Source organism: Telmatherina bonti (assembly GCF_933228915.1).
Source record: "Telmatherina bonti genome assembly, chromosome: 11".
Taxonomy (NCBI): domain Eukaryota; kingdom Metazoa; phylum Chordata; class Actinopteri; order Atheriniformes; family Telmatherinidae; genus Telmatherina; species Telmatherina bonti.
In genome coordinates, this window is record NC_136629.1 from 20,161,804 (window position 1) to 20,188,730 (window position 26,927).

The 26,927-nt window shown below is 40.4% G+C and overlaps 5 protein-coding genes across 10 annotated transcripts in view; 2 read left to right on the forward strand and 3 right to left on the reverse strand.

Moving 5' to 3' along the window:
* mymx (myomixer) overlaps nt 1-7,743 on the forward strand; it is a 28,119-nt gene extending 20,376 nt beyond the window's left edge. For 3 of the 5 annotated variants that reach the window (XM_079248414.1, XM_079248416.1, XM_079248415.1), the window contains exons 23-34: nt 74-433; nt 652-771; nt 2,660-4,582; nt 5,003-5,137; nt 5,247-5,321; nt 5,402-5,488; nt 5,565-5,656; nt 5,792-5,877; nt 5,960-6,023; nt 6,116-6,333; nt 6,659-6,805; nt 6,895-7,743. In XM_079248414.1, coding sequence (XP_079104540.1) covers nt 74-433; nt 652-771; nt 2,660-4,582; nt 5,003-5,137; nt 5,247-5,321; nt 5,402-5,488; nt 5,565-5,656; nt 5,792-5,877; nt 5,960-6,023; nt 6,116-6,333; nt 6,659-6,805; nt 6,895-7,151 — 3,564 coding nt within the window. In that variant the 3' untranslated portion in view covers nt 7,152-7,743. The remainder of the gene's footprint in view (nt 1-73; nt 434-651; nt 772-2,659; nt 4,583-5,002; nt 5,138-5,246; nt 5,322-5,401; nt 5,489-5,564; nt 5,657-5,791; nt 5,878-5,959; nt 6,024-6,115; nt 6,334-6,658; nt 6,806-6,894) is intronic. The other 2 variants (XM_079248418.1, XM_079248417.1) reach the window with 2 other exon arrangements.
* A 5,141-nt stretch (nt 7,744-12,884) lies between these two features.
* On the reverse strand, nt 12,885-16,388 carry ntpcr (nucleoside-triphosphatase, cancer-related). The gene is made up of 5 exons (XM_079249366.1): nt 16,313-16,388; nt 15,650-15,812; nt 15,462-15,564; nt 14,129-14,338; nt 12,885-13,550 (listed from the first exon to the last, which is right to left on the reverse strand). Exons 1-5 carry the CDS (start codon nt 16,344-16,346, stop codon nt 13,458-13,460), a joined length of 603 nt encoding a protein of 200 aa, XP_079105492.1. The 5' UTR covers nt 16,347-16,388; the 3' UTR covers nt 12,885-13,457.
* A 645-nt stretch (nt 16,389-17,033) lies between these two features.
* On the reverse strand, nt 17,034-18,179 carry LOC306762305 (uncharacterized protein; the record flags this gene model as incomplete). The annotated part of the gene is made up of 1 exon (XM_079248748.1): nt 17,034-18,179. One exon carries the CDS (start codon nt 18,177-18,179, stop codon nt 17,034-17,036), a length of 1,146 nt encoding a protein of 381 aa, XP_079104874.1.
* A 145-nt stretch (nt 18,180-18,324) lies between these two features.
* map10 (microtubule associated protein 10) lies at nt 18,325-19,469 on the reverse strand (the record flags this gene model as incomplete). The annotated part of the gene is made up of 2 exons (XM_079248749.1): nt 18,325-18,392; nt 18,542-19,469. 2 exons carry the CDS (start codon nt 19,467-19,469, stop codon nt 18,325-18,327), a joined length of 996 nt encoding a protein of 331 aa, XP_079104875.1.
* Nucleotides 19,470-20,149: 680 nt separating this feature from the next.
* The window catches only part of LOC306762434 (signal-induced proliferation-associated 1-like protein 2), an 85,775-nt gene continuing 78,997 nt past the window's right edge, over nt 20,150-26,927 (forward strand). For both annotated transcript variants that reach the window (XR_013771498.1, XM_079248893.1), the window contains exon 1: nt 20,150-20,263. The gene's annotated coding sequence lies outside the window, so the exon portion shown is untranslated. The remainder of the gene's footprint in view (nt 20,264-26,927) is intronic.

Genomic DNA, 26,927 nt, shown 5'->3' on the forward strand with positions numbered 1-26,927 from the left:
CTCCTTACAGACACTGATGATGCATGTTGAACAGTTACTATTTCTTCTGTCTTTTTTGTCTAATCCCACATAGAGTTTAGCTCCTGAGCTTGAAGGCCTGCAGTCGCAACAAGTCCAAGTCATCAAAACTTGTGAAGACACAACAAAGGCAGCAACAGAAAGCTGTCCCTCTCCCCAGCAGTGCAAACACACCGAGCTGCATGAAGAGAAGCAGTCAGAGGATGGGTATGAGATAATGGACTGTATTTGCCCCCTGGGTGATCCTCCAAAGGCAAACGTCATGGTGCTCAAGGAGAACAGCAGCCCCCCTTTGGGGGGAGCCGTCAACCTCATCTTTAGCTTTGGTAACCCTGGTGACAGCCAGGTGCAGGTGCTTGACGGGCCTGTTGAGGCAGATGAGATACTGGATGAAACCTCTGAGCCTGTCCACAGGGTGAGAACCACACATTAAACACCAAAAGTCTCCAAACACAGTTATGAACGATCAGATTTCCTCCACAAAACACAAAAGCAAATAATCTTTGCCACTGTTCACGAGGGTCAAGGAAGCACCAGTCCTTCTCTGCATGGAACCTCCCTCCTTCACTGCCTTCTGGTCGTTCCCCCTCGTTATGCCTTCATATCTTCCTTTTTCCTCATTCTCTCCCTTAGCCCACTGTGCCTCAATCTTCTGCCTGTAAAAACTTTTGGAGGCGCTGCCAGGGGCTTTTGGAAAATACTTTGGGTAGTTTAAAGCGAAAGAGAAAGATTTATCGGCAAAGTGCAAATGAGGTAAATTGCGCAGTATAAACTGGAATTGCATGCAGTGTCTCAAAGGGTGCTGGGACTGCATGCTGTGTGTAGCTGCTTTTGGGAGGGGGATATGTTTTACTAACCTGCTACAAGGTACAGCCAGTCAGAGCTGAAGGAAAGTACAGTAAGTCATGCAAACATGTTACCATTTTGTACTTGCACTATATTCTGAGTTGCTGTAGCTGGGACATGCTGGTTAATGTGAGAAACTGCTAAAACACATTGTTTCTCACTTATGAACCAAATGAATCTTGCTGTAATTAGGCTAAGCATGTCAGGATATGTAATGAGATGTAACACAAAAAGGGCCACTTTTATGATATATCAATGTATATATACATATATATATATATATATATATATATATATATATATATATATATATATATATATATATATATATATATATATATATATATATATATATATATATATATATATATATATAAAATATAAATATATATATATATATATATATATATATATATATATATATATATATATATATATATATATATATAATATACATATATATATATATATATATATATATATATATATATATATATATATATATATATATATATATATATATATATATATAAAATATAAATATAAATATATATATATATATATATATATATATATTTACAAATACAACAAATACAAATACACTATTAAATTTATTTTTAAAAGTTACCTTAATATATAGAATGACTTAAACCAAATATACATATAATTTCTATATTCAAAATGAAAATTGTGTTATTTTATAAGTGATTTGTACAGTGGGAATATAAGTTAGTAATATTTTCAGCCCATCATACATTCCAGCTTTGAAAGCAAGAAGAATTTTCGAAGCTAGCTTAAAACACTCAAAAAAATAAAAATGTGCGCTTTTTGGATTTGCTCAAGTGAATGTAAACCTGTCTGTCATCATTTTGTTCTTTAAGTTGGTCCTTTGTAAACTCATATGAGAGTTAAAATTCCCACCAGAAAAATAAGACGGTGACTCAGTGTGTTTCTAACTCAGCTTTTATCTGACAAAAAAAACTTTTCTTCAGGGCAAAACTTGTTAAATGGAGCAAGATTTAAACTTGAAAAGCACTGATGACAGAAACAGAATGAGGGTAATGAGTAAGAAAAACACTGCAGTCCTTTCCCTGCTCTGATTGTTGACAGAAGCTCTCTCTTCTCCTGCCATTTCATCGTAACGCTGATGTAAACCTGGTCGTGTTCGACTCTGCCACAATTGTGTGAAATAGGTGACCTCATCCTCACTTCCTATGAAATTGTGCTCAAAAATGGCTCCCAGCAGGAGTGTGTCCAGAATGCCAGTAGAGCTGCAGTCATGAGACAGAGAACTAGCAATGAACCTTTCAGAAAGGCCCCCAGACTGCACAACATGATTTATAGTCTGGGGCTCGAACAGAAATGAGAGATTAGTCACAGAGTTGAAAGGTCAAGACATTACAGCTGTGTATGACGGCATGTGCAGCCACATACGATTTTGATTAAGTCCTGCAAATCTGCAGTTACAATAATATTCATGTTCTTTTGTCCTTTCACTGGATGTTCTTTGTCTTTCGGTTTTTACATCTCCATGTTTATATGTGGCTCAGACGTTCCTCGGTCCACTGTTTTGTGGAATGTGTGGGACAATTGTCAGAGTCAGTTTCGCAATCATGTCATCATCCATCTGTAACACATCTGTAACATAAAACAGCTCCTGTTCTCACAGAAAGCTGCCAGGCTTCAGCCTGCAGCATGCATGTGTTTCTATGGGGTTAACTGTTTGCAGTGCAACATCCAGGAAAATTAGTGCCCACAAACGTACCTAATATTTTTTTTTTCTCCATTCTTTTAGGTAAGTACCTACTTGCATGTCAAGGAAAACAACCTGGCAGTGGCACCTGTGTATGAGAGTATCACCCTCCCTCACCAAAAGAGCCGCTCTGCAGCCTCGGGTTCCCCTACTTTATTGCCATCCTCCTCCTCGCAATTTTCGCCAGTGCCTGGACCTCAGATCAACAACGCAACCTTCCACTCTTTGATGGGCAACAGCAGCAGCAGCTCCATCTTCAGCAGCCTCAGGAGAATGGGCAAGAAGAGAAAGAGGAAGAGGGACGCTCGCAGACACACTATCCAGAAAATCATGGGAATGCATGAGCAAACCGATGGGGTGCATCATTATGGCAGCAAGACAATCACATATGACACACGTACATGGCCACTGAAGGAAGGTCGAAGGAAGAAGAATGCAGCGAAGAACAGAGATGAGGTAGAGGCTATGGCCTACATGAAGAATCCTTTGCTGAGAGATATTGACAAAGAGTGTTCAGGAGAATACAGCATAACTCCATACGCTGTATCAGCAGGGCCAAGCGCTTCACCCTCAGCAGGTCAGGTGAAAGGTCACTGTAGATTCCTCTCTTTGGGCTCTGTGCTTAGCTTTGATCTACCTAAGGACATGACTCTCATCCCAAGCATTCAAGACATCATTACTATTGCTCCTCCAGAATCCAAAAAAGGAGGAGAGACTGATCCAGACTGTCACTCTCAGAGAAACTCTGTACTGAGCTCCTTTAGACAAACACGGCCCACACCTGCCATCACTCAGGGCTCAGCAGAAATCAGCCCATTTGAATTACAGCCGTCCACAGCTGTAACAAAGGACCCCCCTGATGTAGAAAAGAGTTTCCAACCTCAACCTGCTCCTTCTGAAAATCTCACTGCACCATGTGGCGATGTATCTCAAACCCAGTTCGCTCAGTGTGAGGATGTGGACAAACAGGACAAGCTGTTCTCAGATATGAAATCTATGACAGATGAAAAAGATGGGACCATCCAACACGCACAGCTGCCTATTTATGTTAACCAAACCCCAAACTGCTCTCAAGTCACTCATAAACATGAGTGTCTCAGCATCCATACACTCATTAAAGACCTGAATGGACACCGCTATCATAAATGTGCAAAATCCCAAGGTGTACATGCAGAGAGTTCTGGGCTTCAGTCAAGCCAAGCTTCTCATATGAGAGTGAATCTGAAGTCAACTATGAGTGTCAGTGTTCGTCAGGACTCTGTCGACTCTGGCATCTCCACTTCAAGCAGCTTCAAGCTTTGCACTGATGCTCCATGCCCAGAAAACCTGCAGCCTAAAGGAGTGGTGGGGAGGCTCATATCTCTCGAGGTTGGAGGTTTAGACTGTACTAAAACAAGAGAAAACACTGTTACATCAAGTCCTGACTCAACCGACTCCGTTCACGTCGATCACCAGCAGTTTGAGGAGGAGGAAGAAGAACTGGAGGACATATGGAACCAGACTACAAACTACAGGCAGAGCATCTGCTCAGACATCATGTACCAGCCCAGCCAGGACAACTCTGTAGCTTCAAACCAAGCTGGAGAGTCATTTTCCAGCTCAGCAGCAACTAAGAACCCCGCCGTACTCTACAGAAACTTAGTCACAGCATCAGCACCCAACCTCCTGGTAGCTGAATTTAAACTCCCATCCCACATTCAGTGCCTGCTGGGTTACGATAAGGAACAGAGTCCCAAAGATCGCCTTCCTCCACTGGCTATAGGAGACAGGAGGTCCTGGGCAGCTTTTCCTAACAGGGAGCCGACCAGCAAGACCGCTGTGACTGTAAATGAGACTTCATCTGATCCTGTGAAGCTTCCAGATGTTGGAGACAGTCAGAGATACTTTTATCAATACAAAGAGGAGGAGGAAGAGGAGGAGGCAAAGGTGGGGGAGGAGGTGGAGGAGCATGCAGGTGTTTTCAAGGTGAGGTTTGAAGTATTATGATGTCAGACTATCCGTGACACTAAGTGTAATTTAAGAAACTACAACAAAAACAAAACTGCTTATTTGTTCTCAATGGTTAAAAGTTATCCTGACAGATCTTCTAACACCAGTAATCTATCAAATTAACATCCTAGAAATCATTCCTACGGCAACTGTTAGTAGATTTTGAATAGCAAAGACATATCTCAAAGCCAAGAAAAATACAACAAAGATTAAACAACAAGCATGCACATGCAGCAGTAAAAACAATGACATGCCAAAAGCGTTTATTATGTAATTTATTTATAATGATTTATCATAGATTGAGCTGTAAGTCTGTCACTAGGCAACTAAATTTAATGTACTTGAAGAAAGGATCTTTTTGTTATCATTGAAGACTGTTAAACTCTTCCTTAATAGGACCAGTCCATGAGTTTCCTGTCAGTTCATATGGGTTTGGATAGGGACAGTCGTCCAACACTGGCCTCACAACGCCTGGAGGACTCTGATGTGTCAGAGAAGCTGGTGGCCACAGGAGGGCGCTGTTTCATCTTGGTGAGACTAAACTGAAATCTTTTGACGGTCTTGTCTGATTAGTAACACTGCTTGAATGTTCTCTGGGTTTTTCCTTGTACTTGAATCTTTTTTATTTTTACCCAAATAGAGTGGAAAACCTGAGCTTCAGTCCATGGAGGGGACCCTTGAGAGGAAGCACAAGCTGCAGCTGGGAGGAAAGAAAGTAAGGGACGATTAAGCCACCACAGTCAGCAAATGTAAAGCTCAAAGTCAGCACCACACACTCTTATCTTATTTTCACAGGCAGCCTCCAGAGGCTGGAACTCCTACCATGCTATCCTATATAGACACACCTTGTGCTTCTTCCAGGACAGAAAGGATACACTGCGGGTAAGCAGAGAGAAGTGAGAAATAATATTATGAATCAGACAGTAATGTGCTAATCAATGATCAATCTGCTTTTTAGAGTTCTGCATGTGGCCTTCCACTGAACCTCATGGGAGCTGAGTGTTCACCTGCACCAGATTACACAAAGAAACCCAACTGTTTTCGTTTACGGTAATAGATTTCATAGATTGTACAGATTAAAGGGAAACGCAAGGGTGACATCATGGCATTATGTCACTATGGCTGCATAGACAGCTGTTTTCTTTTACCTTTTTGACAATAAAAGTTATGTTTCCTGCTCTTCAGGCTCCGTGATGGGTCTGAATATCTATTTAATACATCCTCACGTTTTCTGATGAAGAAGTGGATCATGAAAATACAGGCAAGCACAGGTAAATACAATTATATTAAGGTTTACATGTGCCAGTACTAAATTAATGTGTCACTTAATGTTTTATGGTTTTTTTTAAAAAGGCCACAGTGAGTCGGTGTCTTCAACATCAAACGTCAGTCCTGACCACGACCTCGTCATGTCCTTGTAAGACAGTCAGTCTAAATCCTACAAAATATTTAAAAATCTTGTCAACAGTCTTATTTGATAAACATTTTATGATTTCTTTGTCCTTACAGAAAGCCTTCCACATGCTTTATATGTTACAATCAAGCTAGTTGTTGCTGCTCCTCTCGACATGATGTCACCCACACGTTTCCAAGGCACAAACCACCAGGCATCGCCCAAATAAAAGAAACTGTTGTTCACACTACAGAGCACAGTCACATGCAACAGAGTCACCTAAGAAGTCTGGATGAGCGGTCGGTCTTCTCATCGTCAGATGCAGGATGTTGTGGTAAGGTCCAACTCATCTGCTCTACAATCACAAATAAAGGAATTTATTCAGTCTTGAACTGCCTGCTATTACTAGACAGTTTGGTTTACAAGGTTTCATTTAGTGTTGCTGTGCTTCATATTGGCTTAAAAAATAGTCCAACTAACAAAGAAAGTGTGAGCTGCCGCTGCAGGTATAGTAGTCACCACTAGGGGGAGCTAAGGCATCACCTTACTGTATACTGAAAAATGGAACATCACATGACTGAACAGAAAAACGTTTAAAGGTCACACATTTGTTGTTCACTCTTTTTTTTTTTTAATTTATTTGACCTCCCCTCCCCCAGATGACGATAAAACCAGTTTGAAGCAGACAGTGACTCAAAGACTCCCTGAAAGAATCAGAGACAACGCTCCTTCCTCCTCTCATCCCCCTGTGTTCAGCAGTCAAGACTGGCTCAGCTCAAAGCACCGCTCCCACTCCTTTACGTCAGGTTAGTCTGTTGTTTTATCACTTGTAATGTAATGCATTTTAACAATAGTTTGCCTCCACTGTTTATTAATGTTCTATATTTCCTCCCAGCAACTTACCAGAAGATCAAACCCACATTGGAATCTCCTGGAGCAAAAGGCCTGGATAACGGGTCCAATTACTCTGTGACGCTGGTAGTCGGAGACAAGCCAAAAGACAGCTCATTGATTAGCAGAAGCTCTGAGCCTCCACTGCTGGCCTTTGCTGGATGGCACCGAGACTCGTATGAGGAATCTTCTCTGCGAAGCTATTTAAGCCTGCCGCGGCCTCGTAACAAGTCCGTCTTCAAAAAGTTCTTTGGGAAATAAGTTTTATAAGTGTTTACTTTGATGGTTAAGGATTTTACAAATAGTTTCTAATGTGCAGTGCACATATTAAGCAAAAATAAACCAAAATTAACAACTACTACTGACCATATTTATGATCAAAAGAGCTACGACAACTTTATTTTTGTGTGTTTTATATAAATCCCTTCAGGCAAAGACAAGTCCTGATAATTAGCCTTATTAATAAGTTGTTTTTGCTTTGTTTTACTCTTATGTTCAAGCCAGCCTAACAATACTGTATCAGTGTGCACTGTGTTGATGCAAATTTGATTTTATCACCAATCTTATCCTTTTTATTCTTCTTTTAACTTTGAGTCTGCAGTTTACCTTCATATGCAAATGACAACTTAACTCTGTTTTAACAACATTAATGATATTCTGAGTGTAAAGTTTAAGCTTATTAATTACAAATCAGCAGTTTGATACTGCTTAATCTCATTTGATAAAGCATTTCTAAAACATTGGGTATAACAAAGACTAAATACATAATAAAAGGTAGAAAACAAGAATTTGCTTTGGCTGTGATTAAAAATGTATTTTGGTGGACTTTTGTGATTAAATGTTTCATATCTGAGCTTATTGTCCTCTCTGAGGGCTTTTGGGGGGAAGAGAAATTAAAGGCCAAGCTAGGCGAACATCTTCACATCATTAGATTTCTTTTTGCATATTAAAATTTGAAACCATCTAGAGACATGATTCAGACACGCATAATCAGCATTGCTTTTAGGCTGAGGAACAAGGGACTTTTTCACCGACATGGTTGCATAATGAGTTCTATGCATAACACATTCGTAAAGTGCATCTGTTTAGCATTACAAAATATTCAATGAATCTTTACAAGATGTCTGAGACAGATTAGTTACACAGGAGATGGGAAAGGACACATTTTGGGACTATTTCTGCATGGAGTACCAGAAAAGTTCTGTAAAATTTGAAGAAAAAAAAAAAAAGGACACATTCATACAAAAATAAAGATGTTTAATCCTAAAACTGCAGGTGAACACAAACTGATGAGAACTGGCAGGGTATGAAATGTGTTGAAATTGGTTTGTGTCTACAACCTCAAAGGCATATCAAATTTTAGTTTTGACTTCAAAGCTTGCAGCCAGAACTGCCACTTTGCATGCAAAGCAGGTGAAACAGTTGGCTCAGCTGAGAGAGATTACCACAGATGAGCTGTCAGTTTAAGAGCACTGAAGCTTAAGTGGCAGAAACATTTGTGCATGGTTTGTGCCTGACAGCAGCTAAAATAATAGAAGGTGGAATAACATGCACCGTGCACTGATCTAATATAAACAAACCTCACATCGGGCTACTGTGTAATCCTGCAGATCTGCAAGGGGATTAAAAAAAAAAGTGCTCCTATTAACCCTTTAAAACACATGTTTGCTGTGTTACGATATCACACGTGTAAAAGAAGAAAAAAAATTGAACTTTTATCCATATGGTGCTGCAGTACATGGCAGCTGCAGCAGCAAATGGAAAATCTGAAATGATTAAAGATATATTTGTAATGCAAATTTGTCAAGGCACAATGGAAGTCTGCGATTGACTGGGACACTGTCGAGTTAAATGCCACATGACTCATCCTCTCACCATACAGTACAGCACGCCACACATTAACTCAGTTTGTATAGAAAATCAAGATTTAGGTCAGTTTCACGCCTACTCAAATAATCTATGTTATTAGTGTACTCCGTAAGAGAAACTAATGATCCACAACAACGGCCATGTAGTGACCAGTGTATTTTGCTTTGTCACTAAATGTACATTTGACACTCATTTTGTTTATTATGCATTGAGCACAAACAGGGACTTTCTTCTCCATAATTAAGATGTTTCTGTGTGTATGTCCCTCTCCTTCATGCTTGAAATGGTAGCCATAGGGACAGCCTGTGGGATGTGGCACCAACCAATCCATTGATCGCAATGTCCCAGATCTTTGTGTCCACTTTAGCCTCTGACCTCTACACAATCTGCTGACAGCTCCTCGTCCCTTCACCACTGTAGGGGGTGGTAGGGTGGATGAAGCGGGGGGTGGTGGAGGGAAGGCTTTGGCTATCCCTTGCAGAGACAGCGATGCACTCACTGTGCTTGCATGTCACCACACTCTGGAAGCTTTCTCCCTGAATGTGTGGCATCATGTAGCACAATGCAAGCAATGGATACCTGCAATGGATACTCATTTCTCCACAATCCGCTGCAGTTCTCCTGTCTAACCACTAAAGACTAAACCGCATGGCACTTCCTCCCAAAGGTGAGGCAAAGTCCACGCTGAGTTTCAGAGCAAAATGACTTGTAGGGGTTACCAGGCATTCAGACAGATCCAGAGATCACAAGGAACCATCAGCGCAGTGTAACAGGAGAAAAATGTCCTCAGGCCCTGACCCCTCCCCTGCTGTTGACGGAAAATGGTGCTTATGCCTCTGGAGAGATGCATGACTCTTTACACATGACAGATTTCCACAGGGATGGTAAGTCAGTGCTCCCTCTCAGATATCACGGTTGAGCTACGACACCCAAATAAACATAATATATAAATATAAATATACAATTACAGTAGATTTTTTTTTTTAACACTTTCAGAGGTTTCTATTTTCTTGCGAACATTTTAATTTTCTTTGAAATTTCTTAATGAGTGCTGAACCTGGAGGCTCCAGCAGTAAAATTGCAGTCATTTACCATGCTTTGAAACCCAACGCCGTCTGCCTCGAGCCGCCCCAGGGAGCCCATGAAGGTGACGTAATGGGAAGAATGGTTGAGGAACCATCAGTGGTGGGCAGTAGGGTTGAATAGTGGTTAGTAACACAGATCAAATGGCTTCGTTTCCACAGCCTACGGATCCCATCTGACATTAACTGCCCACCTGTCAACATCAACACAACTCTAGTTATGCTTATTAGCTCACTGAAATGTGGACTGGCAACAATTTTCTTTCTCCACTGTGGTGTGTTTGGACACAGATGCTGGGCTTAAGTCTATAAACACTTTAGTGAAAGTTTGGTTTTGCCACAACTGCTTTAAGTCTTATCCATCTGTTTAATACAATGCATGATTGGAGGTGCTTGGAATTTTGTGCGAGGGAAGATTTGGAAAGATTGTTTGGCATTTGTTGTGTGACAGTTTGGTTTGTTAATGAGCCAGAGGCGTGACTACAATAAAGGAAATAGGAGTTCTGGTTTAGATATCTGGGAAATGTATTCGAGCCTGTAGGCTGGCTGTTACACGTAGGAGAAGGAGGCGCACAAAACCAAGTGGGGAAGAATGTGAGAACTGACAAACCTGAACCACACTGAGACACAACCTTGAATTTCAGAGAATTTTTAGAGTTTTGCTAAATACTTCGGCACTGTGAATACCGACATCACAGACACTATGAAGGTTATTTAACTTCACATTTCCCAGTCAAAAAACATGCTCATCTTAAGAGACGGGAAGGGAATTTCACATGGGGCTTTGGGAAGGCTAAAGCAGGATGTTGTGTAACAATATGTCAGCTTTTATCAGCTGTGTTTGGCCTTTTGGCCAGACGTTTTCCAGACAATACATCATACCACCCCTCCCCTCTACTGCTGTCAATGTCCCTCCTGGGCTGGTACTACAAATTGCAATACCGGGAGAGAAATTTCCTCATCTAATGCCAGCCCCACACCTAACCCCACCCTTCCCTCCAGCCAGCAAAATCCCTTTTGTCCTGGATTGTCGGTAAGCTCCTTGCATTTCTCTGTCCTCTGCATGAGAAGGGATAAAGGGTAGGGGTGCCACACAGACATCTGGACTGGAGATTCGGTGCAAATGCATCTCCGATATGGTAATTGATTAACTTCATATTCACTCAAATTTTTCTACACGACCTTTCATGCAACACTACTCTTGCTTCGGACGCGTCAATACAATCAAGTCCCTTGACAATATACTAGTAGTTCCAGCTACACGGATGCTGTGCATGAACAAACTCGCAGTTTCTGCAGTGCCTAATATCAAGCTTTTGACAACCAAATGCCTGAAAAGCATTAGCATTAATATGGTATGCTAACAGATGTTTTGTTCACCCTGGAAAAGCACACTGTTCAGTTCTCTGTTACTGTCATCGGAGGTTTTTCATACTCACAATGGCATTTTATATCAGTGGTTTTCCATCTTTTTTATCCACATATGCACACAGTCCCATCAGTTGAACCAAAGCCCCTCTAAAGAATCTACATTTTAACATATTTTTTTTTATTAACCAGTTAGTGTTCTGTTCAATCAATGCATGGAATCATAATACATTTGTTTTCATCTAATGACTTCAGCTACTGGACATCTATCCAACCATATAACCTTTACCACAAGCTGGTAAAATTGTTAGAGCTACTCTTTCTCCTTGTTGGCCTTTTGTCTTCTCTCACCACATGTTGCCACAGCAGAGCTTAGTTGTGTTACTGTATCTGATATCCCTGGAAAGGGACACTGGATGGGAATCCCTGCTGTACATGATATACACATAACATGACACTATGGACAGTATGGAGGCTAATCACATCATAATACATCAGATGCGTCCATACACAGACCCTATCCATAGTAGAATTGGCAAGGTCTTTGTTCCTGTTACATAACCCATCTGCTACCCTGCTGCAGGGTGCTGGCGATCACCTTCCAATCCACAGAGCCAGCTCCCTCAGTACCACCGTTTGGCGCGCTCTGCCAAGAACCAAACCATCAATTCTAATTCTCCGTTTTAAGCGTGTGCCTAAAACAACCGTGCAATGCCATAGTTCCAAGTATGTTCAAAAATACTCCCACTGCAATGTTGACTTTGAAGCCATTTTTACAGTGGATGCTGATGCCAGACGATCCAGCGGTCCATCAGCACAGGCCACGGAACAGATGCTGGCACAGCAGCATGTCTGACGCAGATCGCAGCTGGCAGCTCTTTCTGCAGCCAGCCTGACATGTCACATCAGTACACAACCAGCACTGAAAAACAAGCCAAAAAAAGCATTCAATGTTTTTTTTTTCACTTTCAAATGACCTGAAGATGCTCTGGTGGTGGAAAAAAAAAAAAGAAAAAAAAAGAAAAAAGAAAAAACAAGAAACATCTTAGCCAGAGGGTGGTAATTAAAAACCTCAACACAACTGCCAGACCTTAGAGCACATGCAGCCTTGCAGCAGATCTCTTAACAGATCAGATCTGAGCTTATCAGCAGACTCATGAGCCTTGAATGTAACTAGTTCATCCAGTTTCTAAAACCCTACATCTTATGCACCAACAAGTGCAGAAATGTAGAGAATCCTTGATGTGTTAAGATTGTTTTAAAGTTGTTTACTACCAGTCGTAGAGTTGAACAACAGTTTGACAACATCATAGCTTTAAAACCAGTCACTGACCTCTGCTATGAGAACAAATCCTTCATAAAAGCATTCTGACATCTCCAAAATCCTTGATGTGCTGATACCATTTATCCTTTACTGTAATCTGACTGGACATGGATAGAAATGCCATTACTTCCTAGCAGGCCAAATGTAACCTCTGAAACAAAAGTTAAGCTTTTTATTTTTTTAACCACATGATATGAAAACAAAAACTGAGCTTTATGACTCCAACAAAAACAACTGAAAGCAGTGAAATATTACCAACCGCAAATCTCAGAAATGAAAATAAAGGAGAAATTCTCATTCTTGAGAAAAGAATAGTTTAATTTCCTTTTTTTTTTTGGTTCTTGCCAGTGAATAAATAAACCATGAAAGGATTGGACATAAAATTTGGTTGATTGTCAAAGCCTCAGGTTGACAAGACAAACACGAAAGAGGTTTCCAATGCAAGAATTAAAAGAATCAACAGGGGCCACAGCTCCATGAGCTTCTTTATTACAAAAACTAACACACATAACCTGTCCTTATGAACAAAATGAATATTAGAATCTAAAACAATAAAGTCTTCTTATAAGATACAGATGTTCTCAGCCCCATGTCCTCTTTGACTACGATACCATGGGTTATTTACACACTAACTGAACAATTTCCCCGCTGTGTTCCATCACACAATCAATTATTTAGCACATAATCCATTTTGAAACTGCACAACAACAGGAAAAAAAAAGGAATTGTATACAGAAGTACACATGTAACACACTAACTCTTCCAGCAGCTCTCGATGCCCCTCAGTTTACTGCACTCTAGGTTGCAGCGCCATTGTTAAAAATGTACGGAAACATTTAATAGTCCATTGTGTGAAGTTTATATGCGCAGACATATAGAAGCATGTTGTCAGCAAAAACACACACAGACGGCTGCGTTTCCCCTTTAATGACGCTGTATCTCCTCGTTAGGCTTTAAACATTCTTGTAGTGTTGTTAAAATGTCTTGCAGGATAGTGTTTCTGTTCTCCTTCGACACCTACATGGAGAAACAAACGAGCGGAAAATAAATCAACAAGGCTCGTAGCTTGTCTGAGCAGAATGTGCATTTACAGAGATAAATAAAAGGAGGCTATTGTCCAGCAGGGTCTGAACCACTGAAAACACTGTTTACTCCATGATTATAATACCACCTAATATATATTATTATTATTATATAATAATCAACTGATAATATTTGTTTAACTGTCTACAAGTTAATATAAAAATAGTAGATTTGCAAAAACTGCTCATGATGCCCCAAAACCTTCTATGTCCCCAACATACCACGACTTATTATTTTGCATGATAATGCCCACAACTAAGTCTGCCGTTATAAATTATTTTGACATTTCAGACACTCTTTTGTTATTAAATCAGTCATGCATGATTTACATTTAATCCAGCCACAGCTAAGGATAATGTAGGGTATGGGCCTTCTAACCCCCCCTAACAGGATACAGTGTAAACAGTGTCTTATAGCTACTGTGGGGCTTAACAGCTTCCAAACTGACCTAAATATCTTCTTTCTTTTTTTTTTTCTTTCTCTCCACTGAGTGCACAAATATTTTTACTCACAGTGAAAACCTTGACGTCTCTCCTGCTCCGCACCTCCTCCACCAGAGCCAGCGGTTTACCTTTGGGGATGGGGATGGTGCCCAGGATTGCACAAGGGGAGCTATCTAAAGTCTGCCTCACTGCCTTGATAAATGGCTGGCTGAACAGCTCCATTTTCCCGATCTCATCAATGACAAACACCTTCCTGCTGCCCCCGTCCGCTGACCCCACCTGGAGACACAAGACATGCAAGTGAAAAATCACTGCATGCATGAAACCCAGGTCAGAATTTAGTCATTAAATGCACGTTCTGGGGTTGTGATTAATGGTTACATGGTGATCATTTAATAATCTATTCATTCATTAATCATCTGATTTAGTATTTTACAGACTTGTTGCAGGAAAACAAAGAAAAGTTCTCATTCTTGTAAAAAGCTGAAAGGTATGTTTTCAAACAGTTTCTTTTTGTTCTAACCAGCCAACACAAAACCCCCAAAGTACTCATTTGCCAGATGTGGAATATATGATGGATTATGTTTATTTTTCTTTACTCAACATGAGGTTCAGTAATGACATCCTAAATATAGTCCCTCAAGCCACTAAGGCAAAAGATTTTAAATAAAAATAAATACAGAAAAAGAAGCAAATATGAAAAAACAAATATCACTGAATCTTTACCATTTTTTGTATGAAAATATTCATTGTTTCAGTAATTTAATTCAAGCAATTAACTGATAATTTTATATTTAGTTTAGTCTAAAGGTGTCTTTAGAAATGCTCAGCCTCTCCTTTGACCCTGAATAGGAAAAAAAAAAAACAGTATGGAAAATTAACGAATGAATAAGCATAAACTTTCAAATTTAAAAACTACTCTGGATATTTATTTTGCCTTGAAAAGGGGTAGAAAAGGAAAAATGCCTTTGACAGGGACACATACAGCAATTTCTCATCATCTCATGCATTCAAATAACAGCGACAGCAAACATGAAGTATCACCGTTCGGATGTTACATTCGGCGGGGGCTCTACAGTGGCTGCACACAAATTAAGAGGTGAGATGAAAGTGAAATAAGTGCCGCCAGAGCCCAGACACCTCCCTTTAGAGGGTATGTGTAAGCATCACTTCTGGCTCACTTTACATGAAGGATTAATCACGGTCAGTGGCAGCCAGACGGCACCATGAACACTAAAAACGTCACTGTGGAATTTACGTGTTTTGCGAGCTTACAATTATTCCATCAATTCTGGGGAACTCAAAGGTTTGAGGATTTGTAAGTGGGGAGGAAAAGTTGTTTTTTTGCTTGCCGTGATCTATTGATGAGGGTAACTTTAAGAGGCATGTGATGCGGTCTTACGTTTCTGAAGAGAGGGAGGGCCAGATTTTCAAATGAAGGCAAGTCTACTACATACTGTCCCACGGTGTAGTCCTGTCTACCGCGAGACATACCAGCACCTTCCCTGCAAGATGAAGCGTGGGACAACTGAAACAAAGGGATAAAAGAGAGAAGGTAGTTTGATTTAGATGGGATGGCAAGCCCTTTACCTGATTCTGGACAGGTGGCCCCTCTCTCCTGTCAGTGTGACGACATCAAAGCCGACCCTCCTGCCTCCTTGTCTGACCTCCTCGGTGTAAAACCCTTCTACTCCTACTCCTGATGACACTAAAGCTTCACAGGCTTTCTGTACCAGCGTGGTTTTCCCCACACCTGTAAACACAAATAAATAAAACATTATTTAGAAATTGCATTAACTTATTCTGTTATTAATATTCTGTGGGGATTAATAAATTATAGGGTTAGGGTTAAGTGAAATGAAAAATACTTAAAGTATTTTTCATTTCATTTACGCAAAAAAAAAAAAAAAAAAACTGTTGTAAAAGCATCCTGGAACCAAAGAATATTATTTATAGATACATCACTTATAATCAATTAAATTATGTGGCTGTAGTAGATCTTGTCAGTACTATCATTTCATTAAATAAACAAATAGGCGATTAGTAATATAGCATAAAGGCAAGTGTCCTGTTGCTACTTTCCTTCAGTTTTATGTGTGGACAAGGCTACTGAAACAAGCTAATTTACAACAGAAACAACATGAAGATTCAGAGCCTCTTCGCTAGCACTGCACTTTAAAAAGCTGACTTTCTGCTAAGGATTGATACCAACTTTTATTTAAACAACATCTGCCACTCTCAAAATACAGTTACCTGGAGGGCCTGTTAGAAAGATATGCTTGAACATCGCTGTTTACACCATGCAACGAGCTGCAGCACTACTTCCGTAGACACAGACACGACGCATGCGCAGTGCATAGGGCACTTAAAACGTTAAACACACACACACGCGTACACGTTTTTTTTTTTTTTTTTTTTTTTTTTGTTGTTCATTTTTATAACTGATTTCGTCTCTAATATTTTCTGGAAAATACTAAATGATTACAAACTGCAAACATATTATAACATGGTCTGATATAAACCCTTTAAGAAGTAAACATATAATATTGTCTGATATAAACCCTTTAAAAAGTAAACATTTAACTGCTGTACAAGTTTGCAGAGTTTTAAGTGTAAATCTTATGATGTTGAATTAACCAACCTTGTTTAACTTTGTTTTACTATAATACCAAGCTACATTTAAACAGGATATAAGCAGCCAAAATGTGGCTTTTATAAAAGTTATAAAAAATGGTGGTAATAAATGATTTGCAGAAACAGTATGTTTGTCTTTACATGTTCACATAAACACACAACCAAACAATTAATAGTGGAGCAAGTAAAAAGTATGTAATCAGAACAAAAACTCACAATATTTCCCAAAAAATAAATAAATGACTTGTTTTTATTCAGAAAACATTGCCAAGACACTGCAGTACGATAACACACATCTTTGTACTTTAATTAAACGTCGTGACATTGAGGATCTTTTCTGTTACATGGTGTACCCTGGCAGTTTGTTGGCCACAAGCTCAGAAATATGTCGATACCCCTTTCTGAAATCTAGAGATCCAAGTTCATTCTCCAGTTCCTCTACCTCCTGCGCTTCAAGGGAGGATACAGACAGATTATCTGCAGATAATTCTTGAATGACATTACTATCCTCAACTGATTCATTCCTTTGACCTCTTGATGATAGAAATCTCTCAGCACAAGAGCTTTGTTGAACTTTGTTACTTGCAATCTGTTTTCCAGAGCTGACAGTCTGTGCTGAAGTCAACCCATCCCCATCATCATCACTGGAGGAAAAACTGATGGCCGAGGCATGGGTGCGAGGTCGGATGATGCGTGTATCCATCAGAGTTTGATGTGGAGAGTTGGAGGCTTTGATGGGAACAGGGAGGTGTACTGGTTTCTTCTTGCTGCTTTCAGATGTTGGGCTGGTCTTGCAGAAGTCAGGGTACATAGGAGGCATGGGAGTCTTGGCTCTAGAGGGCTCAGGGCTGCTTAGAGGGTCAGGAGAGCAAGCATAACTGGATTCAAGACTGTCAAAATCATCAGCGTAGTCTGCCTCTGCATTTCCGTTAATGCTGTAATCTGAAAACAAAGACTCTGGGCTGCTGCGCTTGCTGCTTCGTGATGATTCGATTATGTGACTGTGGCACTTAGATTCAGGCTCGGATTGATCGTTCTTGTCTTCGCTCAGGGGAACACTGTCACTATCCACACTGGGGATGTGAATACATCTCAGGGCTCTCTGGGAAACAGCAGGCTTTTCTGGAACTCCTTTTTTAAGTGGAGTTTTCTGTTTCAGTGTGATTGTTTCTTGTGGAACAGAGTCCAGTCTGACACGCTGTATCACTGTCTCAATATTTTCATTGAGGTTTGGGCTTCGATTTAATACAGATCTTCTCTTGCTACAGTTCATGGGTTTCCTGCTTGGCTTTGCCTTTCCTTTGGTTTTCTGCGACGCTGTTTCTTTCTGTGTTAACTCCACACATTCTCGACGTTTTACTTTGAGTGGAGAAATTTGTTTTAGTCTTAGATTAAACGTTTTAGTTGTTCCAAACATCAGCTTCTTCTTGTGCAATTTACTGGCTTTTTTATTTATATCTGAAACATCCGCTTGGTGGTCTTTCATTTTTGGGGATGCAAGGTTAGCTATAGGAGTGGAACAGTTTCTTGGGGTTTGTAAATGGATTTTAAAATCAGTATCAGTCTGCCGTCCAGTTCTGTACTGGGTGTGAGTTTGTGGTTGTAGTGGTGTCTTTCTAAATCCAGGTGAATCAGGCCTGTAAGTCCAAGCCTGAATGGGATGAGCAGTCATAGACTGGTGGGGGGTCTCGCCAGTGAACTGTGACAGTTCAGTAACAAGAGCATTTAACAGAGGTAAGTGTTTTAAGGTTTCCCTGAAGACATTTGGGGCTACGGCCCTGCCCTCCTGACTGCTTGACAGTTGTTGGGTGTGTGTCCTTGTCTGGTACACCACTTGAGAATGGGAACCTTTCATTTCCTCTTCATCCTCAGAGCAGGAATCATCGCACGCAAAAGCTTCCAAGTCAAAATTCTCCCATTTGTTTTCTGTTTCTTTATTTATGCTCCTCTCCTGTGCAGTATTACTATAGTAAAGCTGAGGGGGGCAGAATGCCGACAAATCCTCCGTAAAATGGCTTTCAGCTTGACTTTGTGCTGTAACATGAGCAGCATCACTTTGCTTGTCTACGTTTAACAAGAGTTTGGAATCTGAAAGGTCTTTGGTTTGGAAGTTTAGCTCTGATTTATCCAGCGTAGGAGAACAGCCAAGAGGCCCCGATGCCGCAGATTTATTTTTCTCCTTGCCGTGCTCTTCTTGTTGTCCTCCTGGCACACCTGTACTTTCAGATGTCCTCATCTCTGTAATATGTGGCAGTAAACTTGCTCCCAGACAAACCAGCTTATAACTCAGGGATATTGTTCCAATTCTCTCCCCTGTGAGGTTCCATATACCAGTAAGTACATGACAAGTAGTAAGTAGGTGACAAGAGGGACTGGGGAATCCATGTTGGGTAACATCCTGCCTAATTCTGTCCATTGCTTTAGCCAGCGATATCAGACAAGAACCAACCAGTCTGGGGGTTTCCTCCGTCACATCCAGCACCAACGCAGAGAGAGGAGTTTTAGACAGATGGGCATCCAGTGAATTCATGTCCATTTTGAAGAAACAAGACTTCCCTCTGTTGAAAACATATTCTCTGGGTTTATCCTCTTCTTTGTGTTGGGGCTGCTTGATCCTGCTTCCGCCCCGAGACTGATAAACTAGCAGAGTAGGAAAATCCAGTAATCGGACCCCAAGAGCGAGACCGTGGCGAACTTTACAGTGTCTCTCGAGTCTGATATTTTTAACCAAAAGCTCAAATGAAAACAGAGTCTCGGGATTATGGCCAGACATCATCAAAGCTAAGCGGCTAACAAACAAGTTGATCACTAATCCGCGAGCTTGATCTGATAGCTTCTAACGGTTCCATGGAAACAAAACGGCGGTCGCGAGCATTTTACGTCACACGACGCGCTGGGATACCTGGGAAATGGAGTTCTTTAATAAATACCATTTGTTTAAAGTTAGCTAAATCTAGAAAACTCTAAATTAATATTTTTCTTAATGCAACATTATTCACATTTAGCAATTTAGGTAGATGTTTGAGTCAGTTTCCAGTTAGAGGACTAAAAAGCAAAACAACAACAACAAAAAAAAAAAACTTAGTCCCCTCCTAATTAAAGAACAAACCACATATTGAAGCGATATGCGGATGGTAGTTTATTTATAGTTTAGGGAGCAACTTTTCTGCATTTCACCAGATGGTGCCACTGCAGGGCTTAGACAAAATATTCCTGTGGTGGTGAATGGCATTAAGATCGCCTTGATATGTTTACGACAGCATAAGTATTGTCCTTAAATGGATAATAGTTTTAAACCACATCAACCTGTAAACACGTTCAAGACAATAGAATAATGGATCCGGAGTGAGTTTTTCTAAGCGTGGGGTGGGCGGAGTCTTTCTCCCTGCGTGTTGTCATCACGGAGGTAGGTGCTGGATGGATATCGCTGTGGTCCGTTTTACTTCAGTCTGGAGGCTGAGACTGTGAGAGGGGGATGTCGGAGCGACCACCGCTGCCTGTGCTGGTTTCACCCCTTAAGGATAAATAACATCGTAAAAAAGCTGGACAGGACGTCGCTCTCACTTTGAGGTAAGCCCCAAATCTATGTTTTTATTTTTCTCTCTTATAGTTCTGTCTATGAAACGGACCAGCAAAGTAAAAAGTAGAGGTTTCAGCTGAAAGTGAGGAGCGTAACGCGGAGTGGGTACAGGAAAGCAGACATATCGCTGGAAAGAGAAGAGCACAAAGGATAAAGTTGCTCTTAGGCTCCGAAGCTGTTGTAATCTAAGCGATAGACGTAAAGGACATGAGGATATCAGTTTCATTTGCGGTCTATTCATAGCGTATATTTGCGTCTGTTCATAAAGTGTACATGAGCTATGTGTGTGGGTCACTTAAACTTGATTCCTTTTTTTTTTTTTTAATCAAAGACCATGACGAAATAGGCTTAGTTGTACAGTAATATTCTTGAATAAAGACCACTACACTGTTTCATTATATTTACTTGATGGAGGAAGAAGTGGTGGCGCGTGTTGGGAGAAGTAGTCTGACTGGCTTGAAGGTTTTTTGAATGATTTTTTTCTGTGGCGTGCTTCCATGTAAACGGTGGGGGGCGATAAAGTCATCATTGTCCAACTAGTCGAAGGTAATAAAGCCTCACATGTCTACTGAAAGTAAAGCCCACGGCTCTATTCTCACAGGCCATGTTTAATTTTGCTGCAAGGCCCCGTGTGGGACACGTTTTTAATTATGTAAGCAAGTTGCTGTTGTGTTAGGTGTTTACTGGATGTATTTTCTGCAGTTATGAGACCTTGCTTGTATGCTCAGACAAAGACCACTTTCCCTTAACGTCATACTTGTTTGGATTCTTCATAAATAATATCTGTCCGCCTGCTTATACAAAGCATATACAATCTTGCTTTTCCACTGTCTGCTTCTGTGGCCCATTCAACTCAAACTGGCAGGACTGTATACTCCTCTGGGAGATTTAACTCAAATAGTGTTTGTCTTCCAGCACCATATCCTTTATCGTCTTCCTGCAGAAAGTTTAGCCTCCACACTAACAAAATTCCCAATAAAGGGAAATAAATAGGTTGCAGACACAACTAGGTGCTCCCGAGTGGTAATGTAAGTTTCCATTTGCTTCATTTTCACTCTTTTTGGATTGATTTTCTTTTAATTTTACAGCCTCAATCTGAACAGATCAAGCATTGAGGGATTTCAGCTTCTGGAGCATAAAGATCAATAAGACACCGTTATTTTTCTCAGGGTTTTATGCCTGGGAAAGATGAAGTTTTGTGTAGAGTTCTGTTGAACTAAGTAGGCACAGGAGAATTTTAATATGGCTAAAGCATGTCCATGGCCTGCAATAACATTTAACATTTTTTCCCTTTGACACTTGAAATCTTTGGCTAACCTCCAGCTTCCATTGCTTTGCACATCAGGGAGGTTTTAGCTGACCACTAAACTGAATGAACATAGAGACATCTGTACTGATGTGTGAAAAAATTGGTATTGCGGTGCACAAAAGTGGAAAAACAACCAATTATTCTGCTTATTTTCCCCACCATGAGTATATAGCTATCTGTTAATTAAGCTTTTTTCCCCAGTTTCATTAGAACCTATAGTTTTCCTCATTGTTCTTTGTGGTTCTGGCTTGTTAATGCAGAAGAGACTAGATTTGGTTAAAGACAGATAAAAGATGGATTAAAGACAAGATTTTCCACAATGTTAATGAAAATGAGGCTTCCTACGTAGCTCATCTCACCCACTGCCAGCAGCACGCTCCTAGAGGGGCACTTACTCAGCAGCCATGATAATTGCAGCACCAGGCGAAGGCTTTCAATCTTAGCTTCAATAGATGTGTTGTATTGTGCCATCAGCAGGGCGCACAGAGGACCCTGAAGAAGAAATATGTTCTCATCTATTTCTATCAGCGTCTTCTGCATGACTAACCAGACAATGGGTAATTGAGCCGGATAGATACGTCTTTCAAAACAAAGTTATGTGCACAAAGTGTGCTCAGCTGAACAATACGGCACCTGTCAGGTTTGGAGGGGAAACAGCTTCCTGTGACATGCCTGCAGGCCATATCCAGTTGTTATCATTGCAGAGCTGTTTAGGATGTCTTCTGGTCTGTGGGCTTGGAGACGCCCTGCTAGGGTTACAGCCCCTATCTTTGGTTGGTGACAAAGAAATTGGCTGCGGATCTACTACTGCCACTACACTAATGACTTGCAGTCGTAGCATGATTTCAGTTTTCATGTTGCAACACATACTGGGGTGTTCAGTGCTGGCTAGCCATGTGATCCTTCCCCATGTGTGTTTCTGTTCTCACGGTGCTTTTCGACCACTGTGCTGACTGGTCATGATTTTGAGGAAACTAAAAGGAGAAAAGCTGCTCAAGCGCTTGGGGTTTGGATTTTTTTTTTTCTTTCGGTTTTAAAGACATGGTATCACAGAAGCATGCCAAGCCATGTGGAGTGCCCATTTCTAACAGATTCCACATCCCATGCATGTGACGTGGATCAGGAAAACCTGGTCTAGGGTGTGCCAGGTGACCGGCTGACTGTCTGGCTAGCCAAGAGTCACAATAGGCCTCCCCAACCAAATCCTGTTGCTTCAAAACCAACCAACCCGCAGACAGGGGATCACATGCTCCCCGTTCCTGTTTTGAAAGCACGTTTTTTCTCTTCATCATTTTGTCAGCCTTTGTTTTGATTGCAGTCTGGATTTGTAGAAGGGTTTAAGCTCACTCATGTCTGTTAGGGAAAGCATAGATGAAGTCATTAGGATGATGTTTTTTTCTGAATTCATCCCTTATCACACAAGATGAATGTTGGACATGGATGTGTGTGGCTTTCTGTGAAATGTTCATAACATGCGGAGAGTAAAACACTTGCATCCATTTTAATTTGAGCAATCAAACGTCTCTCAGTGAGGATCATGTAAAAGTGTTTTAACTATTTCAAAGTGGACGGTACCTCTTACTGATGTAGAATGAAAATGAACCATATTAGCCTTCAGAATTATTCTTTGAAGGATGTTACAAAAAAGGATCATGCTGCTCTCGCTGCTTCCAGATCAATGTGTGTTGGTTCTCCTCGTGTTACTCATAATTATTGTCTGTGCTGCACATATAATCAGTGTGTAATGGTATTGATCAGCTTACTCAGGCACTGGCATATGCTGCCATTCATCTCAGTGAACAACAACAAGACCAAATGGCCCCATCCTGCTGCCATATTTCTACTTTTTGTGTCAAGGGTTTGAATGAGATGTCTCAGGTTGTGGTGTGGCTGTATATGCAGATTGAAGCCCTCATGTTCCACTTCACTGCCTTATTGATTTCTGTTTAGTAGATCTATGCTTGGTTAATTTCATCTTTTGTGATCAAGTAGGCACAGTGCATTGGACACAGATGGAGGATGTATTTACAAACATTGCCTAAAATTATGGTCATTATACTTATGATACAAAAAAAAAATTCATTATATCTAGTGTTCCTACTATGTTTTACAAAATAAGCAGAATAACTATTCAACTATCAGAAGAACATCTTTTATCTATTCCCTGATGTTTGCCACAGTTTTGCCTCTTACAGAGAGTCTTGCTGTCACGTCAGGCACATTTGTGGGGAAAAAAATCAGCGTTATAGCTTGAGGGAAAGCTGCTCTATGGAGAAGATGATATGATGACATGTCAAATACTGATTGCACCCCTGCCACACTGTCAATCTCTGGCAATGCAATCAAACTTACAAAGCTGCTCTCTCAAATAGGTTGGTTATGAGGGCAAAGTAAGAGTTAAAATTTTTGTTAGGGCCCCCCAATCTTGCCATCGTTGCCTGTTCAGATATATCTGTACTGTTAAAGGCTTTAATATACGCCTGAAGCTGCTTTACATCTTCATTCACTTTATGACGAACGAACAAAGAATAAGACTTCCTGGCATTTGTCCAAATAGTTCGTATCAACAAACCGTTAATATCTGTAGGATATTAATTGGTTTGGTTTTGGTCGATTTTATTTGTTTAAAAAAATCCATGATTTTCCATGAGAGATGAGATTTGTGAAGAAGGATATGTACAGGAAACCACAAGGAAGACCTTGATTGAACAGGCTTGATATCTGATGACTTTGGTCAGAACAGTCTTTCCTTTTATCCTGATTGAAGCTGTTTTGAAGACCTTTGGACTTGGTGTCCACTGTGAGTAACCAGTACTACACTGAATCATACCACACATCAGGCATCATAGCTGTGTTGTTTGTCACGGAAGCATCATGACAGCCAGCTTAAACCAGCTTTAACCTTCCCATTGACCTGTTGACTCGTCATCATTTTCTGGGTCAAGCTCCATGTTATGCACATGACAGACAGAGCTCCATTAGACCTTTACTACATGTTGTTGGTTTGTACATGTGGTCCAAAGAGTCAACACAGATGTAAAACTATTTTTAATCTGGAAGAAGAGCTTAAATACCCCAGACACTAAAGATAACTGTAAAATACTATACCTGTCTTTGTGGATTCAAAAGGATCATAAACACCCACTCCACAACACCAACAGCAAACACAACCAAAACAAGAACCCATAATGTTCATGCATTATGGGCTTGCAGTCGTTAAGCATATAGGGAAAACATGTCTTGCCAAGATGAATTATGTCTGCACACACTGTTCCCTAAGGAACTAATTAGAGTCCATATCAGGAATGCTGGAGAAAAGGCCACCGAAGGTTGGTACCCCTCCCCACATGTTTTGTCTGCTTGTCTGTCACTGGTTTACAATGAGTAAAATAGGTGCTGGTCAATCATTAACCCCTTGCCATGGTGTCCAAAGACCAACAGTGACCCATGGGGTTAACTCAGCTTGTGTTTACCCCAGAAGGCCCATAGATTTGGGACAACTGACTTCTGTGGTCGCAGCCAGCCTCCAATGGGAGATAAGAAGGGATTTAGTTTAGTGCTGCTGTGCATACCTCCTTCCTAGTGTAGCGAAAAGAAAAGGGTCCGTTTGAAAAGATGGACATTGCTGGGTGTGGATAAAATAGCCAAGGTCCAGGCTGCATGGACATTATATGTCAGACATGGGAAGCTAAGACTGATATAAGGATGAAACAGTCAGTTATTACCTCCACCAAAGAGGTGGTGGAGGTTATGTTTTTGCAACTGTCTGTCTGTCTCTTTGTCTGTTAGCAACTTTGTGCAAAACCTACTGGACAGCAGCACTTATTTTTTTCCTGAGTATGGGTTCTGGTCTAATGTACATTCCATCAAATTTCGGAAGTGATCCAGATCACCATCTGGATTCAGGAAGTGTCTGAAAGATTGTTATCATTGCAAGATAAGTCTATTTTCAGTACATATACATATACAAGCAGCCAGACCACAATAAATGGTGGTTAGGGTCCTTATTGCCAGGGTATGAATCCTGGCAATAAATGATCATTGTGTTTGGTCGAAAAATACGGGAGACGTTCCCAACAGGTTTTACAAGATATCAAAGTTAGATATGGATCCTGGCAAATTCTGGATACCATGGTGCTGAATATGAAAAAGAAAAAAGAAAACAATAGGGGACGTGTAATTTTCATCACTGCAAGAGAACGATTTAAGATATAAACATGAAGCAATATCCACAATATAGCCAAAACAACTGTGGATTCATTGTCAGTTTAGAACAACTTAATACGGTGAAATTCACAGTATGGGTAGAAATGAGTTGCTTGGTGGAAGTCTGCATGCTTTTCTAGTTCCATGGTTGTTCAGATAGAGGGAGTTATTTGACATATTAATCTTTTATTTATGATTTTATTGTAAATATATGGTTAATAGCTTTGGATATATGTTATATTTTCCTTTGCACGTTGAAACATACAACACAATGTGTACAATTGTTACCTCACATAAAATGGAGGTAACAAAGGCATGAAACTTGGATGTCAGATCTTCGGCTTACTTTAAATAAGCTGAAGATCAAATATCCATCAGAAGATTTAATTCAAAGCGTCAAACTACACAGACTTGTTTTTGATAGAGGATAATCAGAATTAAAAACTCAAATGGAGCAAAGCAGTGACAGATGCTCATCTTTAATGTGTTTGCACATTTGTGTGTGAACCACTGAGACATTGCTGCTGGGACCGCTATCCTTCACTTAACCTCACTAGTACACCGTGGTGCTTTTACGCTGTTGTTAAGCAGGAAGTAATGTTAAAACTTCTTTTAATGTGCCGTGGTACATTAATTTTTTGGGGGCTATTTGTGATATTAGTCTAGACCTTGTCTGTAAAGTGCTCTCAGATGATAGACTGCGTGTGAGTGGGTACAATATAAATAAAACTGAATTTAGAAGAATTGTACAAATGCAGGATTGCTTCAGTGGATGTCATATGATGGAGTAAAGCGACTAGACATAAGAAAAGTCGTGTTGAATGTTGACTTGGAGAATTTGAATGTTTTGAATTTAATATGTTGTGTTTGTGAGTGTACTTTGTTCCCAGAATGTACAGGATTTCTCTGTATCAGCCTTTTCCCAGGAAGGAACTTTCTCCTAGAGACCTTTATCAATTGTGAGAAAGTGTCTGTTTTTGTTGGTTCTTTTCATGTCGCCAGTTCACTGACATGAGACAAATTACAAAGTCTAGTCATGGTCTGTAGACTGTTATTGTGTTTTTTTTAAAAGCGCTGCTGAGACATATTGGGAGGGGGATGTTATTCTTGTTTGTGTTCCCACTGGTCCATAAATCAAA